Raw genomic sequence first — 14,679 nt, forward strand, 5'->3', positions numbered from 1 at the left:
GCAGTTTGCTGGCAGTTGAGCAATTGAGCCAGATTTTACATGAAGTTTATTTTCAGTGCTTAAACCAACCTTCAGATTGAGGAAAGAGTACTTTGTTTTGCTACACTGGTTGATGCCTTTGACATAATCTATAATTTAACACTCACATGCAAGCACATACGCACGTACAAACCTTTGCTGTACTGCTCCTTCACAAAGGACTTTGTCATGTCTGTAAGCTCTTAGTGAAATTCTCCTCTCTTTATATGCAAATAAGGATGAAAAAGGAGCTGAATATTAAATTGAAAGACGAGAATTGTGGAAGATCATATTCTTTGAAAAGTCAGTTATTAGATCTTACAAAATTACAAATTCAATACAATCTCACAACACTCGAAAAGAGAGAGAGTACAGTGTGTTTGACTTTTGACTTTGCAATGCTGAGTTCAGAGCAGGAAATTAACTTGTACTGTAAAACATCTGATGTAATGGCAAGTTTCACTGGTGTGACTGTATGCGACAAATTAACAATTTTATAAAGGTTTAAGCTGTCTAGCACAGGACCAATGTTTATCAAGTTATCTTCTTATGGAGCAGTATTAGTTCCAGAAACAAAAATATTTTAGAAAGTTGTCATTAATTGACTTAAGTGACCTTCATACATGAGTTTTCTGTTGGCAATATAGTTTTTATGACTTCCTTTGCTCACTGTGTTGTTCTTAAATGGATGCAGGAGCTAGGAACTGATGCTGTTCATGAACAGAGAATTCACTTTTGTCGTGTGGGGACATGGCAAACAGGTGCTAGGTGCGTTTCTGGAACACCTCAACAGCATCCATCAAATTTACAATGGAAATGGTGGAAAAAGGGTGCCTCCCCTTCCTTGATATTTTAATTAAGAGGAAGGCAGATTGTTCACCAGGCCATGCAGTACATAGAAAGAGGACACACTCCTTCATGCAACAGGCTGCCACCATCCAGCACAAAGACACAGTATTGACCACCCTGGTACATAGGGCAAGAAGAAGAAGAAGACAAACGACTCTTATTCCTTCCGTACTTGGGTCCGCTCTTGGCCAAAATTGCATGACTTCTGGGCAAATACAATACCAAAACCATTCTCCAACCACCATCGAAGATGAGGGAGCTCCTAGGTTCAGCCAAAGATGCGCTGAACCTTAACACACCAGGAGTATACAGCATACGGTGCGAATGCGGAAAACAATACATTGGGCAAACACAGCGCTGTATATCTAAACGCTGCGAAGAACATAGCAGATGTATGCGACTAGGTCACACAGAAAAATCAGCCATAGCAGAACACAGCATAAATGAAGAACACACCTTCAACTTCGAAAACACGAAGGTACTGTGCCAAGCATCTGGCTTCTGGGAAAGCGTTATCAAAGAATCCATGGAAATAAGGATTCACACGCAGCATGGAACCCTGCTATAGTGGCAACCCGTTGGGAGTCCGCCCGTCAACGTCGACCGCCATCCCCACCACCGCGCGTATGCCGCTGGTCTGCCGCAGCCGCCTGAGATCTAGTGGAGGGGGGTGACCGCTTCGTTGCTGTAGATGCAGCATCAGTTGCTAACAGTAGATTTGAATGTAGAAATATACACAGATAGAAAAGATTTATAAATCTTTCACTCTTCAATACAATGTTATTGAGAAGATGCTGATCACTGGCTGCTATGAAAATCTGTAAATGTTATTCAACGGGCAGGCCCACAAAATGGGCTCAACCCATGAATGTTTGAACTTAAGTAGACCTGCCACAGGAGCTCTGGAGAGGGGATGCTCACACCTCATCAGCAGGATTGTAATCATGCGTCGTAGTGCCCTCGTGCCGTAGTGGTGGCAAAGAAAATGTGGCATCCTAACTGGTGGCGCGCATATTTGAAAATGCAGCTGACTAGATAGTCTCCAATACCGCACCCCTTCCCGCCCAACTTGGAAGGTACGAGGGCAAGCCTGTGCCATGGATAATGGTTGCGTAGCTGGGGCAGAACAGACTAACCTGCATCCTGACAGTGCATCTTGTGAGCACCAGGGAAAACCAGGTGCTGGATGCAACCAATGGTACAAGTAGGAACATGGAGGGTACTGCAGAGGGTGCCGGAGACGAGCCAATGGTCACAGCATCTATTTTTGTGCGACAGCTGATCTGCCGTGTTAACAGCAACGGTGTCACAGGTGGGCAGGCAGAGACTTCTATTGGTGAGATAACTGAGGGTGGAGGCACTCACTTGGTAAACTACATAGGAGGCTTTGTTGTGGTGGACGGATGTGGCTGCATCACGGTGGCCAGATGCCACGCAGTGAAGAAATCTGAAACAGTTTTATCCATGGCAGGATCACTGGATTCATGGAGCTGTAGCTGATTTTGGAGGTACTGATGTGTGCTTCTGCGGCCACGAATAGTATACTGTGCTCTACTAGCTGATCTGAGAACAACACCGGATTCTCATAAATGTGGCTTGTTGTACACTCGATATTGAAGTCTGATGTTTGGGTGAAACTTCATAGTGAAGTCTGAAGCTGAAGCAGGGCTGTAAGGACAAAGCAAATGCAACAAGATCTGATGATGCTACACATGCAAATGTGTTACAGAAACTTCAGTAAGTCATCAACACATGAATATGAAGCTCGAAGTTTTGACATTATCATCTTGGACATTTGAACAAAATGTTTGACATTGCCGTTAGATCATGGTGAGAATGGTGCTGTCCTGACATGCTGGATTCCATTGTGTTTGCAAAATTGTGCAAACTCCTTGGAAGAAGATGGAGGTCTATTCTCAGAAACAGTTGTTTGTGGTAAACCTCAGAGAAAATATAGAAGCAAGTCCCTTGATAGTGCTTTTGGCATTCATCGAAAGCATTGGAATAGTGAATGGTATTTACTATAGGCACCAACGATAATCAGCCAATGTGTTTGCCAGAAGTGGTCAGCAAAGTTGACATGGAGACGTTGCCAGGGAGTATCAGAATGTAGCCAGGAGAAAAATTGCTGGTGCGGAGCAGCCTGATTGCCCACACAAGCACAACACTGTGCAATCTCATGTTCTATATGGTTATCTAAACCAAGCCATGCACAATGTTGGCACACCAGCTGTCTGGTGCAAACTGTTCCCCAATGACTTCTGTGTAGAAGACACTTGCTGTTGCAACAAGGCAGGGGTTAACACTCTAGTCTGTTCATTGGTCATGTGAAGCAGGATCACACCATTCAGAAGAGATAAACTGTTGCAGTGCACAGAGTATCTTCACACCAAGGGATCGAGGATACATTTCTGAGGGTGCGGTCAACCTTTGTGAATGAAACTTCGTAGCAGTCATAGAGATCGGTCATGCTCTGTGGCTTGAGCGATCTGCTGTGAACCAATAGGAAAAGAATCCAGTGCTTGTGAATCAGAAGAATCAATATGTAAACAAGATGCTTCCAATGTGTCGAATACTGCATCTGTGCAGACAGAGAAACAAGACGATGTGTTGGCATATGCATGTTGCACCATTGAGCAAGACAGAAGTTAATATTGGTAATTTGACAATAATAGCGACCAACATTGAAGCTTCTTTGCTGTGCGACCGGGGAACTTATTTTGACGGATGAAACAGTGCAGTAAGAGGCTTATGGTCTGTGACCAGAAAAAATTTTCTGCCATACGAGTAATGATGAAATTTGGTGATATCATACATTATAGCCTGGGCTTCCTTCTCCAGCTGACTGTAATTAATCGGATCACTGTTCAAAGTTCTGGGAGAAAATGTGATTGGATATTCTGTTTGGCCAATTTTGTGGGACAAAACTGGCCAATGCCATGGGATGAGGTATTGACTGCAAGCACAAATGGTTTCAGTGGATCATAGTGCATAAGGCAAGGTTGGTGAAGCAATGCATTTTTCAGTCTTTGAATAGCTTGCTCACAATCTTTTTGTCTAATGGAACGGAACATTTTTACGTCTGAGGCAGTTCAGAGGTATGGCAATTTGTGCTGCGTGAGGAATGAACTTTATGTAGTACGTGAATTTTCTGAGAATAGCTCGCAGTTAACATAAATATTAGGAGATGGAAATTGCTGCAAATGTTTTGTCAAAGGACACGCACCATTGGTGTCGATGATATGGTGTAGGTATACAGTCTTTGTGTTGAAGAAAGAACATTTCTGCAAGTTACAGTTGAGGCCCAAATTTTGAAGGTGTTGTTCTGGTGTTAGTGTGGACACGATTATGTCACCACTATAATTAAAACAACAAGACACTTTGGATGTTACTTTTTTGAGAAGTTTTTGAAACAACGCAGGTGCGGAAGCACTTCTGAAAGGTAGGTGTTGGTGTTCAAACAAGCTGATGTGAGTATTCATAAAAAAATTTCTTTGTCTCTTCGTCCAATGGTAATTGAAGAGAGGCTTCTGCAAGATCAATTCTTGAGAAGAATTATCCTTCCTCTAGGTGATCCAAAATTTCCTAAAAGTTGTCAAGACATTTTACGAAATCCACAGAACAGGATGAGGGCATTTACTCACATAAGGGCGTAGTAATTCTGCTGGGTATTTGGCCAGCAAATATGTAGGTGCCCTAATGTTGCTGACAATTGGGCATAATGGCACCCCTTCTTTGTGGACTTTAGGGAGTCCATAAAGTCTGGGATTGACTCACCAACCGGGATTACGGCTACAACCTCAGCAGGGTGTGGGAACTAACATTGAGTCTAATGGAAAAGATGTTCAGCAAAGGAAACAAATGTGTAACTAGGGAGGACGAGGCAATTACACCGATGCCACCAAAGACGCCGACGCCAGTGGCTCAGCGGCTCACCGACCGCTGATGCGCGGGTGCGGACCGTAAAGAGAGCGCGCCTATCCGCGAGGGGAGGGGATTTAAGACGGCCATCCATCCTCAGGAGCTCAGTTTGTCAGTGCACCTGACAATGGTGACATGTTTGATCACTGTAATATTGTGCCCGTTGGAAACTATGGACCGGCAGTACACCTGTGGACTGTTCAAGCAAGAAATATGCCGGAGAAACTGAAGAATCACATTGCGTATAAATGATATTGCATCAACCATCCATTGCTTCTAATAGTTTGATTATTTTCGTATTATTAGGAGTCAGTCATGTAGAACTGTCAAATGATAATTCTTTTGCCATTTGATTGTTACACTGTTTTCTTCTGAATAAACTACTGCACTTTTGGATTTGTTGCCATTATAGTGGTGTAATAATATACTGCACAGGAAGTTGTCAACATGAACATTCTATGAAAGCTTCTCATCTGTTGTCAGTTCTAGAAATCTGCTTGTCTTCTGCTAGTAACTGTAAGACTTGATTGGCACTATGATCAGAAATGTGTGTTAGAAGCTTAAGACTTGGCCTGTTAGCTGTGAACTCAGTACTGTGCTAATGCGGAAATGTGTGTAAACTTCAGAATTGCTTCAAACCTGAAGCTACAATAATGTATCCTGAAGGAAATAAGTCAAATGGTGAATGCATTAACATTTAGATAATAATTCATTGTTTTTGAAAATAGAAAAAAATAAATTTTATTGAATACAATTGTTGTGTTTTTTTCCATCAAAGTGCAATGGATAGGAATCCATTATGTATGCATTGCAGTTCTTCAAAATAAATAAGCAGAAAGCATGTATTTAAAAGAGAACAGTCTGCAGTTGGGAACTGTGTAATTGTTGTATAATTATTCTTAGTGTGCTATGCAGAATTAAGTTGAAGGGGATTTTGTTTTCACTCATTGAAAATATTGTTAGAACATGTGATTGTGTGCTTATGTGTTCCCTCTGTTTACAGGAAATTGATTTGGATATTGGTCGCAATGAAATTCTTGACTTAGCAGGTGAGCAATTAGTTTGGAGCCACTGTGAAAGCTTGGAGGAAGTCCTAAAGCGTGTCCAATTCAAGCATATTAACTTGGAAGCAACATCTCTTGATGATGAGGTTGGTGGTGTTCTTTTGTAATTCTTATAGTGCAATTGTTCCATTCAAGCAGTTCTTATAAATAACTCCCACTTCAGTTGCTACTTATTTTTCCAGTACGTCTGGAATGAAACTGAATCTTCCATTTACTCTGAAACATGCTGTCAGGTAGTGATATTATTTATAATTCCTTGGCATTTCCCTCATGAAATTCTGTTTCATCATTGTTATTTTGATGGTGTAGCTGACTAACATTGTGTTCTATAGCTGCAATGACGTTAATCTGGATTGGCATTTATTTGGTAATAAATATGGAGCCAGTCACTTGTTTACGATTTATTCAACCATGAACATGTTTTTGAGCCACTTCAGATAGAGGTGTTACAGAAACATTATCTTGTGGACCCAAGTGTAGCTGTATGCAGTGCTGGTGTTGCTGGCAGAAATGACAGAAATTTAGTAATCGGTGGCGATACATTTATGAATCCGAAAGTTTTTTTTAATGTTTTAGGTACTTACAGTGCTCTGCCTTCCGGTATTCACATCACATTGCTTCTTATAACGTGCATTATTACTCTATGTACTCAAATAAACACAGTATGTAGCTACATTTATTTTTACACTGGCTCACAGGATGTAAACATTCGATGTTTTTACAAAGAATACAGATATGACAGATACTGCACTTTTACTGCATAATAGTCTTTGACATAAACACACTGCACTTTTACTACATAATAATCTTTGGCAAAAACACACAAATATGATTAAGTAGTAAAAGTGCAGTATCTGTCATATCTGTATTCTTTGCAATAACATCAAATGGTTTACATCCTTTGAGCCAGTGTAAAACCAAGTGTACCAACATACTGTGTTTATTTGTCTACATAGTGTAATAATGCACATTATAAGAAGCAATCTGATGTGAATACCAGAAGGCAGAGCACCGTAAGTACCTAAAATATAAAAAAACTTTAGGATACGTAAATGTTTCGTCAGCGATTACTGAAATTTCCCGCATTTCCACCAGCAACACCAGCACTGCATCTAGCTACACTTGGTCCACAAGATAATGTTTCTTAACACCTCCATCTGAAGATGAGCCTGCAGTGGCTTGAAAACATGTTCGTGGTTGGATAAATCGTTAAAAGCAATTGCTTGCATATTTATTACCAAAAAAAAAACACCAGTTTAAATCACAGTCGCAGTTCTAGATGGTAATGAAGTTGGAAGTCAACCTATTTGTGTAAAGTTCTTGAGTTACGTTGATGCTTCAGATCAGACAGAACATTCATGGAAAACCCTTAACCATGGTCAATGTAAAGTGATAAAAAATATTTAATTTTTATCCATGATACAATACCATAGAACACACCATAACACACACAGAACTTATGGAGGAAAAGGAAAATTAACTCCCAAAATCTGAGACTGAGATAACACTTAAAACAAGAATTATAAGAAATGTACGGTATAATAATGAACTTATTTGACAAAGCTTAGTAATGGACAAGTCATGGCATGTAAGTATGAACTACTTGTTGACCACCTTTAATGATTTCGGAAAGCTGAGTGAAAAACCAAATAATTATAAAAGCACAATAAAGTAGACATTAAACACTCTTATACGAACAGCATTTTGTATTAATTGATGAACTTCATTGAATTAAAATTTCGTAACACAGTTTAGTGAACCTGAAGTATACCTGCAGGGAGTGGTAGGAACAGGAGGAAACCCTTCAACTTGGGTTTGAAAACCTGCAGCTTGTTAGGAACAGCCTCCGAGTTGCACGTGGAAATGTGTTTGAAATATATATTGCAGTGTGTGGCACAATTTCTCAAGCAATAGTTGAGAATATAAATATTGTTCATTCGTTGTATTTGCTTAATTAATGTTGTAATTCCATTTAGACACCTTTATGTTGTCAGCCATTAACCTTGTACAGGAGTTGAACAAAAACAGGGAAACAACCAAAAATACAACACGTAATATTGAGATCTGGTGACTGTTATGGCCAGGGGGAATGTGACAGTTCATCCTTGTGCTTACAAAACCAGTCCTGGATGATGCGAGCTGTGTGAACGGGGGTCATCGCATTGGAACAAAGTATCACCATTTGGAAACAACCATTGGACCATGGGACAGACCTAATTAGCCAAAATGGTCACATTAGCCTTGATATTATGCAGCCTTGCAGAGTAACTTTGGGACCCATGAGATATTGAGATGCGGCTGCCCGAATCATCACCAAATCCCCCCAGTGATTCATGTTTGGGGTGTAAACTCCATCAGGAGTTGGAAACAGTGTGAAACAAGACTCATCTAACAGAATGGCATTCTTGCATTGTTTCATAGCCCAGGTATCACGGCTTCGGCACCACATTTACCTGTTAAGGGAATTTGCATCACTGATGTGTGGTTTTGGAATTCCAGCTCACCATATTATTCCCAACTTACAAATCTCCCTTCATCTCATTTTTGTGCTGGCAGTGTTTGTGAGTGCGACATTCAGTTCTGCAGTGTCTTTTGTGGTTGTCATCCTCTTATTTTTCATCACTATTCTCTTCAATGACAGTGTGTCATGATCACTTAACACACACTTTTGTCCACACTGTGATTTTGAATGATGTTTTTTCTGCTTTCCCTGTATGCTGTATACATCTTTGATGCAGTGCCTCTTGTAACAAGAAATGCTTCAGCTCCCTTGGTAATGAAAGAACCCACCCTATGAGCACCAGCAGTTTGCCTATGTTCAAATTCACTTAACTCCATCATAAGTCACTCACAGCTTCACGGAGCACTGTCCTGATCACGACTGACATCTGTGATGTGTTGAGGTGTTGTTCATGGTCAAATACAACAGCACAACCTGCAGACTTGACTAGCATCTGCATTTATGTTCAAGCATGCATTTCTTGGAGTGTTTCCCTTTTTTCTCCAACCTGTGGAAGTGTGTAGTCGTACCACTTTGCAAGTATGAGAATCTCCAGCTAATTAAACAGAGGTTTACATGAATTTTTGTGAATTAACAGCATATTTGGTTTTGATTACTCACTTTCGGAATGCCTGAATGCAGTTGGTCCTATACCTTATCATATATATCATCATGGGCAGCAAGTATATATAGTTCATACATTTCAGTGTACCACTGGTGCTGACAGTAAAAAATGTACTAATCACATAGGTAGCAACATTCATGTTCCATTGGACATTGTGAATAGGAACATTTGGCGACAGCTTGTCACATATCCTCAGTTCCATAAATCTGCTTGTTTTCTCCTAATCATTGTAAGACTTGAATAGCAGTGTGATCAGAAATGTGTGTAAGAATCTTAGATGTCCCGTGTGCTGTTGCAATTAAGACTTAGTCCATTAGCTGTGAACTAAGTGTTCATGCTCTCCAGAAAATGATTTGTCGCATTATTCACTTCCTGATATTAATATGGTACAATTCTGCTTGTATGGTCTGCTAATAGGACAATTATAGAGATCACCCCTGGCGTGGTGGAGACCTCTGGTGTGACCCTCCACACAGTAGTGTTTGGCGTTCCTACCATGTGGCTGCCCACCGGCAGACAGTTTCTGCCGACATAAAGTGATTGGAAATCTTGCGCTGACTGACCTGACTGCATGTTATCTATTACCAAATACTATAATTTTCATACATCTGAAGATGGGATTTTAAAGTCTCAGAGCTGCTTGTTGTTTAAATAAATATTAGTGCAACTGAAGCAGATCTCTCTAAATTAACTATCATGCCTCTGAGTTGTGGATATATTATGTATCAAACTTTGGGCTCCATAATAGTGTGGGCTGTGTTGACACAGAATAGTCTGGATCCTGTGGTCCAACTGAATCAACCATTGACTGGAAATTGTTATGTTCAGCTGCTTCGAGACTATGTGCAGCCATTCATGGATTTCATGTTCCCAAACAACAGTGAAGTTTTATGGATGACAATGCACCTTGTCTCCATGCCGCAGTGGTTCACGTTTGGTTTGAAGAACATCCCGGACAGTTCAAACGAATGATTTGGCCATCCAGATCACCTGACATGAATCCTATCGAACATTTACGAGACATGATTGAGAGGTCAGTTCATACACAAAACCCTTCACCAGAAACACTTTTGCAATTATGTATGGCTAAGAGAGAACATGGCTCAGTATTTCTGCAGGGGACTTCCTACGACTTGAATCCATGTCACATTGAGCTACTGCACTGCGCTAGGCAAAAGGAAGTCCAATACGATATTAGGAAGTATCCCATGACTTTCACCACCTCGGTGTATATAACTGTAGTAGACATTAATATTTGACATAACTATTGCCATATGCCTTCAGCATTTTCAAACTGCTGTAATAATAATAAAGTGAATAACACTCTTTGATTATTCCAATTAACTTATTTTACATCACTGCTCTCACTGTTGGTGTGAAGGAGGTTAATGTCTCTTGGCAGAAGTCCTTTGTGATGGCTTCATGGTAATAGATTTAACTCCTTTCCAACATTGTGCTACACCAGGAAGCATTCATTTCTTCATCCCTCTCCTGTTAGTGTACGAGCATTGGCCAATTCATATCCCAGAAAAGTGTGAAAAATACTGTAGTGGCACATAGTTTAGACTTAGTTGGAGAACATATGTGCTGCCCATCAAAGACTTCTTTCTGCTTTTTGGTATGTAATGGTGCTTCCAGATTTTTTCCTTTGTGACAGTATGTGTCAGCACTCTGTCTCTTACAGAAATACATAATACTAAAAGGATATGGAAATTTTGTATGAATCTTGTTTTTGTCATCAAGTACGAAATGCATCTACTGGGCACACAATTTGAAGAACCTGAGAACCTCCGTAACAATGGTGAGAGTGTATACGACACTAACATTCAAGTTCTATGGGCAAAGTTTTTAAAAAAGTACACGGATTCTCATGAATAATGGCATCAGTATGTCCAACATTCTCACCAGAAATGGTTGCGCTCAATCAGAGTAAATGTCCTCAACAACTGACAGACATGCATCTATTCACTTGCTCTGACTTGTTCAGTCTTCTCACTGAAGACAAAAATCTTAAAACTATCCACTCCTCTATGGCGAACAGAGCTAAAGAAGTTACCATAGTGCTTCAACTGCCCTTCTCATTGTGCAAATGATGACATATTGTTGGCAGATATCATCAGCTGTTCAAAGCATGTATCTTTGGAGTGCTATTTTACCAAAATGTTTTAATATTCTTTCTCTGTTTACCAACTATTTTAACTACACTGTATAGCGGCTTGTGGAGTGTATGTAGATGTAGATATAAATACTGAAAATGTTATGAATCGCAGGTAAATGGGAAAGATCAGCTCACTTTTCTTATTTCCTAGTGACTGATATTTAGCAAAAATTTAATAAAATTTTATGTGGTGAAATATATGTTCTATGAATTTTCAAAAGCATTTGATTGTATCGATCATAACACTGTGACAGAGAACTTACTTTTATATGAATTGCATGGCGTAGCATGAGTGGTTATTTCCTGCTTAAGGCATATGATGACTCCAGTTACACTAGGTGGTTTAACTAATTTATACTGAAACACCTACATAGTGAAAAATTACAAAAGGCATTATTCCAGAAGGTTCAATCATAGGACCTCTGTTGCTGTAGTTGACAAGACTATGTACCATTACCTTTAAACTAGCATGGATAATTAGTTCATTTTTAATGGGACCAGATATTGTTGTAAGGTGCAAGCGAGAGAATAATAAATCGTGCATTTGTGAATGTTAATAATATTGTACCATTTCCGAGTTAATTAGCATTGAAGGTAACGTATCGGGCATTGCGTGTTCAAATTCAAGCAGCCCCCCAGGTAGAATTAGTGTAAGTTGTTCTTATAACATGGATGATAGTGCAAGAGATTGCTAAGCCTTTGGTTTGGGTTCAATCCTTACTACAGTCCCTTGTCCAACTTTCGTATCGCTCTCTTGTTTTTGTTTAGGAAACCAAACAGAGAACATTTTTGGTGACACTGTCTCTGGCGGGCTGCTTGTTTTTATGTGCCCTATGACCTGATTTGCTAACTTCAATGCAATTAACTGGGAAATGGCACAATGTATGAATTTTTTTCGTAACAGTTATTTCTCACCACAACCTGCCCTGCAATGCTCTTACAAGCTTTTCAGACTTTTGCTGGCCACATTGTATATATTGATGATGATATTAAACTAAGGGAAAAAATTTACAGTGAACTTGATAAAAACATAGGTTCAGCTACTTCTGCCTTGGAGGCATAGCAATTACAGTGGCCTCTTATTAGCCAGCGTGTTTTTGAAAGAACCACAAATTTTGAAATCACAAGTGGAAAAATATTCTACTGAAAAATATATGATTTGATAGTGATTAGATTTTTTTTTGTCTATCAAAATGCGTAAATATGGGTACCATATTTGGGGTAATATCGGATCTCACAGTACCACACTTTCTGACACGCTACTGTAATAAATAAATTATAATTCAAAATGCACCTTCTTGAGATAACATTCAGAATATCAAACCAAGAAATTCTCAGAATTACATGTTAGTATAAAAGAAGTAAAAATGTGTGAAATGTAATAATCAGATGTGTACACTTCGACCATCATCCAACTGGAATGCAAGAAAGTCACGTGACAGTGTCTCACCATTAGTGAATCACTGCCTTTTACTTACTACGGGTTGTCATTTCAACAGACTATTGGTATTTTGTACATCTTATTAGCCAAACTACATTACATCATGGTAACATACAGTGTGTAATCCTGTCTTCGCAGATGTTTGAAAAACTTCTCTATAGTGGACTCTTTATTTTGTCTTAATTTTAGTGCTGTATTGTCCATCTTAGTTATCATGTTCATCACATCTTTGTTGACTCCAACACTCAAAACCTAAAACTTAACTGTGTCCAATGCCTCAATAGCCGTTGGTGTAGAAACCGATGAATGTCCCATTCATCCTGTTCTTCACTTTCCTCTTGTTTCTCTGCCATATGTTCCTACAACACTTCATCAATTGTCCTGGATTGACAGATGTCAACACTTTTGCCACTATCAGGATATTCATCGAAGCTAAGGTAGTCAGTGTTTTCTCCTTGCCCAATTATTTGCTGCTATTATTCAGCTCCAGCTACTTTGTTTTCTGGTATGATGTCTTCTGTAAAGTATCCGATGAAAGCCAGCCTTCTTTTGAAGCAGTCTGAGATCATGCTTTCTTGCACGGAATCCCAGGCTCTTGTTACAAAATGCATAGCACCCAAGATTGTAACCTCATTGTAGAATGGTTACAAGCCAGCCTCTTCTCTGCAAGAATCTTACTGTATCTTTGTTTCAGGCATTTTTTTAATGCCTCAGTTAAGTGGCTGAAGGTGGCTTCTACAATTGGAAGGGAAAAATATTACATTTATATTACATAGGTATGATTTATCTTGCAGATGCACTGCACACTGGTCAATAAACAGGATTATTTTTCCTGCTTACAACATCCAATGTTGCATTCTAGTCTCAAGAATTGTACAAGTATAAGTGTTGTTACCCATGCATTTGCATTAGATGTACGTACTGACATGGAAATGAGTGGACATTTTTGGAGCATTATTAAATCTTCACTTTTCCAGTTATTAGTGGTACCAACTTTTCTGTACCACTTTCATTACAACATAATAAAACAGTTAGCCTCTCTTTACTAAATTTTCCATCATGGTATTTTTCTCCTCTGACCCCAACAATTTTGCCAGACAGAAAGTGAGAAAATTAGCCTGTTCCATCTGTATTAAAAACCTCATTTGGTCTGTATTCTTCTATGATCGATGACAGAGTATGACTGAACAGTGTGAATTCACATTTGCAACCTCAACTTGAACACACACACTAAATTATGTCGATTCTTAAACCTTTTGAACCAACCATTGGATGCCTTGTAATGTGCAAGTCCCAACTTCTGTGCCAAATATATTGCTTTAGCATGAACCACTGCACCATCAGTTGAAATGTTAGAAGGACGAACTAGTTTTATCCACTTCAGGAGCACATTTACCAGTTCTGGAAACTGATAGTTGTGCACTAATTTTCATTTGCCATTGCCTCCTTCCATACATGCTGCTTCAATTATTTTTCATTTGCTGACTGTTGTACAAATGAAAAGAAGAAAAAAAAAAAAAGAAAAAAAGTATGGACTAAAAGTTAATCAAACATGCAAAGGAGACCAGTGACTCATTTACACGCTACTCAGTTTGTTTGTCTGCAACAGAAACTGGATGTCATTGAAGCTACTGCCAACCCGTACAAATTACTGCTACATGTCATTTCTACAATAGAAAATGATCCATGAGACTTGCAGAGTTGCTGACACTGAACAGCACTCCCCCCATGCAAATTTCCACACCACATGGCTGTGAACTTCCCTACTCCTGCCACTCTCACAACTCACTGTGGCAAAATTTGTGACAAACAGTACCGATACTGCAAAATTTGAATGCACAAACCAGGCAGGGGGAATGCACAAATGAGTCAGTTTAACATGTATTTAATACAATTGTGACTGGGACTTTTAAGAATGAACATACTATGCAGGAAAACATGGTAATGAGGAATTTGCTAACTGAATTCCGCAGTTGTAAATTAACATGTTTTACTGAACTTCGTTCACTAATGTCCTATGGGATAATGATTCTGTGTTTCTCTTCACTTAAACAACTAGTCACTGTGCAAGAGAAAGTAATTGTCACTATGTCGCAACTAGCA

The 14,679-nt window shown here is 39.4% G+C and overlaps 1 protein-coding gene across 1 annotated transcript in view; it reads left to right on the forward strand.

Moving 5' to 3' along the window:
* Window positions 1–14,679, forward strand: part of LOC126297466 (protein phosphatase 1 regulatory subunit 37) — a 203,138-nt gene that overhangs the window by 27,148 nt on the left and 161,311 nt on the right. The window contains exon 3 of the mRNA XM_049988342.1: window positions 5,792–5,938. Within this exon, the coding sequence (XP_049844299.1) occupies window positions 5,792–5,938 (147 nt within the window). The remainder of the gene's footprint in view (window positions 1–5,791; window positions 5,939–14,679) is intronic.

This window comes from Schistocerca gregaria, chromosome X (genome assembly GCF_023897955.1).
Source record: "Schistocerca gregaria isolate iqSchGreg1 chromosome X, iqSchGreg1.2, whole genome shotgun sequence".
NCBI classification, from domain to species: domain Eukaryota; kingdom Metazoa; phylum Arthropoda; class Insecta; order Orthoptera; family Acrididae; genus Schistocerca; species Schistocerca gregaria.